Below are 6,155 nucleotides of genomic sequence, written 5' to 3'. Positions count from 1 at the left end.
CGCCTCGGGCGCGCGGGCGTGGGGGGACGTGGCCTCTGTGGGCGCCCTCTGCTCTGCCTCTGCCCAGCGAGGCGCCTGGCAGCGGCGATAACGTGCGGGCTAGGGCGGCCTCGTCCCGAGGCGGCTCTTCCTGGCCCCGCGGCCTCATCTCGAGGCGGCTGTTCCGGCCCCACGGCAGAAAATGGGCCCTCGGCTCCCTAGGGAGACACCAGGCAGTGCCCGGGTTCCCGGAAAGCCGCTGGATTGTGTGTCCGGGGCACAGCGCAGAGGGAAGGATGGTGTGATTTGTAAGAACGCACTCCCAGGCGCCCTGGGGTGCTCAAGCGCTATGGTCATCTTCCTTAGGCATGCTTCCCAAGTTTCGCTTTGTGGTTTTTTGTTTTTTGTTTTTTTTTTTTTTTGAGAAAATCTTGAGGACTTTGATAAAACCAGGAGGCAAGCTGCAGATGGCGAGGAGCTGTAGAAGCCGGTCTCTGCCTCGAAGAAGAGCAGCAAAGCTGGCAGGGTTTGATGCGGCAGAGGAAAACGTAGCGCTCAAGGGCAACAGATCCAGTCAGGCCTAGCTAGGGCAAAGCCAGGCGGATCACTAAGGAGGAGAGCTCAAGGCTGGAAGAGAGGTCTGAGAATCCTCTCAGACCTTCCAAATGAATTACACAGGCCCTTTCCGAGGTTTAGTTAACCACTTCCCAAAACATATTGGTGGTGGGGACTGGCGGTTTCATTAGGGAACATATTCCAGTTCTGCATGGCCCTCACAAAGGTTTCACATCTCGGGATAGCACCGTGCTTCAATCCAAGCTTATGACAACTTACCCTACTGCACTCAATGGACACGCAGAGCATCTTAACAGCAGTTTGTTTACACCCATGCCAACTGCCATGTCTTCTGTCAGTGTTTTTTCTATACAACCCCAGGCTTTTGTTCTACAGATCACTTTGTTTTCTACAACTCTGCTCATTATTTGTGCTTGGGGATGCCCTCTGTTCCAGTGGCTCTCTCTTTCTTATGCCGAGGCACAGAAATCTTGATCCTGGATTTTGCTGAGGTTTTTCTAGCGCTAAATGGAGCTAAAAGTTTATTTAATAACCACAGAGAGGAAACAATGTTTGTTTGCTTTCTAAATAGGCTTGAGGTCTCCTGACTTCCTTGATAAAGACAGGTTTGGCACATGGGACTCCAGGCATTCTAGTGCGATTATTTGTTTTCATGTCGTTGCTCCCATGAACTGCGACGCTAATTCATTTTTTGACCCACTTTTAACTCTCAGGGCCCTTTCTGTGGAGCTATTACAGCATGAGCAACAAAAGGTTATACGTTTGCCTGGATGGTTAGATATGCTTAGATGGTAATTCTTCCTTAAGGGCCCTCCCCGCTACTGAATTACTTACCATTTATTTTACATCATTTCTACAACAAGAGCACGGTTATTTCTTTGTAGAATCTGCAGCTCCTGCAAAATTGGTGCTGGCCTCAGAGCTGCAACTCAGAAGATTCAGCCTCAGCAGCCTCCCAGCAAGCTGCTGTGGAATGGGGGCTCAAGACCTGCTTCCAGTAAAAGAACTGAGCCAATTACTGCTACTCTTAAATATACCTCTTAGCTGATTACACACACCCACGTATAGGCTGGCGACTTCCATCTAGAAAACTTTGTTTCCCTAGAAGGCCGAAGAAAAATATGGTTAAAGAGAGAACCAAAGACTTTCTAAAACTGGAAACAAACAAAGAAATCTCAAATGTTTCTCAACCACCCACCAAGCTATTTGTTTCTGGCAGAGAGGGGGAAAAATGCATTAATTTACTGTGATTGATTCCAGCTAGGAAAAAAGGATGGCCAAGAAGGCCAATGGGATGCAATGGGTGCATTAAGAAGAGCGTCTCCAGCAGGTCGAGAGAGGTGATCATCCCCCTCTACACAGCCCTGGTAAGGCCACATCTGGAGTACTGCGTCCAGTTCTGGGCTCCCCAGGACAAGAGGGATGTGGAGCTGCTGGAGAGAGTCCAGCGCAGGACTACCAGGATGATCAGGGGCCTGGAACATCGGCCCTGTGAGCAAAGGCTGAGAGAGCTGGGCCTGTTCAGCCTGGAGAAGGGAGGGCTGAGGCTTATACACACCTGATCAGCGTGTATAAATACCTCAAGGGAGGCAGTGAGGAGGAGGGGGCGGCCTCTTTTCAGTGGTGGACAGCGATAGGACTAGAGGAAACGGCCACAAACTGAGGCACCAAAAGTTCCACAGGAACTTAAGGAAACACTTTTTGACAATGAGGGTGACAGAGCACTGGCACAGGCTGCCCAGAGAGGCTGTGGAGTCTCCTTCTCTGGAGATCTTTAAAACCCACTTGGACGCAGCCCTGTGCCACATGCTCTAGGTGACCCTGCGTGAGCAGGGGGGTTGGACTCGATGACCTCTGAGGTCCCTTCCAACCTTGGGCATTCTGTGATTCTATGATTAATTTGCTGTGATTTACTGTGATTCCAGCTAAGAGGGATTTGTCATTTTTTTAACGATACAGCCGCTTGCAGGTTCGGTTCCTTATTTCAGCTACCCGTGTCAGCAGCTTCCCGGTCACTGAGGGCCCCTCGTGCCGGGTCCCCTCGTGCCCGGGCCCCTCGTGCCGGGCCCCTCGTTCCCGCCGCGGCCGCCGGGGCGGCCGCCAGGGGGCGCCGCCGCTCCACGCGGCCGCCGCTCCACGCGGGCGCCCGGGAGCGGGGAGGGCGCGAGGCCCGCGGCCTTTCGGCCTTGCCGCCTTCCCGCGGCGGGAGCCGCCACGAGTGGGGTGTGATGCCCCTCCCCTGGGGGCGATGGGATCCCTGCCAGTGCGGTTTGCTCCCAGGGGAGCGTTTCCCCCTCATGAGTCACCACGGGAGAAGACGTTGGCACCTGTGGCGGCCTTGCGGGCAGCTGATGGGACCCGCATGAAGGGCCGGGCTCCCAGCGGGGTCCGGTGCCCTTTGTGCTGCGGACGGCACCGCGCCAGGGTGGAGGAGGGAGCTGCACTTCCCTCTGGGATACCCGGCGTGGGTAGAGGAGGGAGCTGCGCTTCCCTCTGGGATACCCGCCGTGGGTGGAGGAGGGAGCTGTGCTTCCCTCTAGGATACCCGCCATGGGTGGAGGAGGGAGCTGTGCTTCCCTCTGGGATACCCGTCGTGGGTGGAGGAGGGAGCTGCGCTTCCCTCTGGGATACCTGCCGTGGGTGGAGGAGGGAGCTGCGCTTCCCTCTGGGATACCTGCCATGGGTGGAGGAGGGAGCTGCGCTTCCCTCTAGGATACCCGCCGTGGGTGGAGGAGGGAGCTGCACTTCCCTCTGGGATACCCGCCGTGAGTGGAGGAGGGAGCCGCTTCCCTCTGGGATACCCACTGGTGGAGGTGGGAGCCGCGCTTCCCCCCGGGGGTACTCGCCATAGGAGGCGCGTGTGTCCCAGTCAGCCCTCGAGAGCGCTCCCGGGAGGCTGGCACGGAGGCTGGGTTTATTTTTACCAGGAAGGCCGTCCCGCAGGCGGAGGGCTTTATTTTTAAACCACCGCAGAGGGCGTTGGGCAGCGGGCGGGCGCAGGCTGAGCCTGGGGCGCCGCGGCACCATGCCCTCGAGCTGCTGCCTTGGCTGCTGAAATCTGGCTCTCCTGGGACCAGCAGGCCTCGGCGTGAACCCCCTCATCACGGTGCTAAGTGTCTGGTAGCACAGTTTTCCCTTGGAGAGCTGAGACTTTCTCACTGGCTCTACTAGGAGCTTCTTGTTTTGCATGTTATAGATGGGCCTTACAATTCCTTCTGCATGTACATCTGGTAATTGGCATATCCCATAGCACCCCGGGGCAACGGAGACGTTTGTTTGGCCCTTCTCACACAAGCTCTTAGGAGACTGCTCTCTCTATGTGGTGCTTGAATGCTTTTTCTCCCTCTTTTCATAGCTAGCCTTAAACACAAACAAAACAATCAGTTGCCCACAGCCTTCTCCTGTGGGTTCCTATGTAAACTTTGCAGCTGTGTTTTCCCTGGACTCTTAGCCCTGTCATCACCCCCCGTCTCTTGACCTTCTAACATCCCCCTTGAAAGCAGCAATACCTTCAGTCTCATTTCTTACCAGCGAGGCTCTACTGGCCTGCACCAACCCCCCGCTCCGGTTTCCCTCTTGTTCCCTAGCAGCTTGCTCCCGGAATGATGGACAAGCCAAAGGTTGAGGAAATACAGTAAAATGCCTTTCTTATCCTGCAGTGACCGAGGGGGAGGACACAGCCTGATAAAAATGACAAGCTGGTAGAATTGAGAGCCAGACCCTTCACCTGCCTGTCCCTCAGTGGACAGGAAGCACTCGATCCACTTGCCATGATTGCAACTGCTGCAAGGCTGTAAAGAAAGGAATTACGTACTTGGCCAATTAGGGCTACGTGTTTCTGGCCAAAGAAATGCCCTCCTTCTACCTGTGAAGAGATGAATTCACCAACTTCCTTACAGGAACTGAAGCAGGCTGAGCAGTGGAAAACAATGGAAAATGCCTCTATACAGCCCTGTGTTTTCGGGCCAGATAGACAGCTTTGCTTAGGATCTGGCTTCTGCTTACTTCCACTGTTACGATGGAGGCTCATGTGAAGCTTAGGTTCAGCTGCTCATTTCGACCTACCTCTTCAACTATTTTATTCCCCTCCCTGCTTTTATTGGCATGGTTTTTGACAACAGCTACTAGTGCTGGGTCAGCTGTTTCCTGCCAGTAAGTGACGGGGAGGAACATTTCATTTATTAAAATGCCCCAAAGGCAGTCGAAGCTGCTGTGCAAGGAAACACCAAGAGATTTGTGACATGGGATGCTACCAGCAAAGCTCTATCCACTGCCCCCTTAAACAAAAGAAACCTGAAGAGGCACAGGACAAGACGGACAGGGGAAATAACAGGTCTAGGACTTGCTGTATCCATATGACTGCTTGGAAGAAGTGTACAGAAACTTCCTTGGATTTTCTACTCTCTTTCCTTGCTCCTGAGACTGGATGGATAGTGAAGGCAGGCTGTTTCAGCCACATTATCTCTGTTGTGCTCACTGCAAGCTACCCATATCTCATCACCCCTGTGGCTGCTGCTCATCCAAACGCCTCCTTCGTCTCAGGATGTCAGGTTCTATAGGTGGCCCTTTTCTTCCCAATATTCACCATTAGTACTTGGGGCAAAGTGCCCTCAAGCTGTACCGTGCAGCTCACTGATGCTCCACAAAGCACTCGGCAGCTTTGCTAAGGACAAATGGGCTGGTCATGTAGTGTTTGTTCTCTCCTCATTGCCTCTTAGGTGTGTGCTAAAAGCAGGTAAATGGGCCTTTGGTGGTTCCTTCTGCTCCGTGCTATAGGTGCCACAGCAATGGTACACAGCTGTAATAGGAGGAGAGGTAACACAGGCAAAATATGTCTCTGGGGCTATCTCTGTGAAAAGGTATGTCCCAGAGCTGGATGCAGCTCCAGTGTGAGCTGGAGAAGGGGAGAGCTGGGAGAGCTGCGCAGCGCAGAGCCGGGCGCTCGGATTTGTCTGCACGGTGCGTCAGCTCTATGGATCAACCTGCCCTTCGCTTCATGCTGTGAAGACATTGCAGGCTGCCTCGTAATTGTCCTCCAGCTTGAGTGATGGGAAACATCTCTGTGCACATACCAGCATAAGACCTCACATAAAATACAGATATCATGGTCATTTTCAACAAGAAGAGGGAGAAAAAAAAAAAAACCTCTGCAATAGAAACAGGTTTGGAGGTTGAAAAATATACTGAAAGAAACAGATAAGAGAGCATTATAGATCATGTATTTGTATTACAAGGGAACAGGAACCAAAGTACTGTGGGTGCAAAGACAGACTGGCAGCAAAATCCTTGAAATGTTACTGCAAGTGCTAGGATCTGAGTAGCTGAGTCCCAACTAAGTCCCACAGCCAATTTTCCCCTAAGCTTTAGAGACATATGAATGGATTGATCTTTTTTAACTGCTGCGGTGCAGCCTAAATTCCTACCTTTTGGTACTCCAAAGGTTAGAGGCAGACAGATTCAATTTGTACCTTTCTCTGGAAGAAAAGAGCACACTCTAAAAGTTGACCCCCAGCAACAAAGCAGTGCAGCCCTACTCCTATCTGTCTCTCGAAGGCCCTAGAAGAGGTAACACTCATCTACTGCCAGAGGACACCTGGGGA

General features: G+C 52.9%; 1 protein-coding gene across 1 annotated transcript in view; it reads right to left on the bottom strand.

Moving 5' to 3' along the window:
* HDHD5 (haloacid dehalogenase like hydrolase domain containing 5) overlaps window positions 1-3,107 on the bottom strand; it is an 8,812-nt gene extending 5,705 nt beyond the window's left edge. Inside the window, exon 1 of the mRNA XM_026052145.1 lies at window positions 3,101-3,107. Within this exon, the coding sequence (XP_025907930.1) occupies window positions 3,101-3,107 (7 nt within the window). The remainder of the gene's footprint in view (window positions 1-3,100) is intronic.
* Between the last annotated feature and the right edge of the window lie 3,048 nt (window positions 3,108-6,155).

The sequence above is a fragment of the Nothoprocta perdicaria genome, unplaced genomic scaffold, assembly GCF_003342845.1.
Source record: "Nothoprocta perdicaria isolate Ctin4 unplaced genomic scaffold, notPer1 scaffold_84, whole genome shotgun sequence".
Classification (NCBI taxonomy): domain Eukaryota; kingdom Metazoa; phylum Chordata; class Aves; order Tinamiformes; family Tinamidae; genus Nothoprocta; species Nothoprocta perdicaria.
Note: the sequence above shows the minus strand (reverse complement) of the source record. Positions and strands in the feature narration are given on the sequence as shown.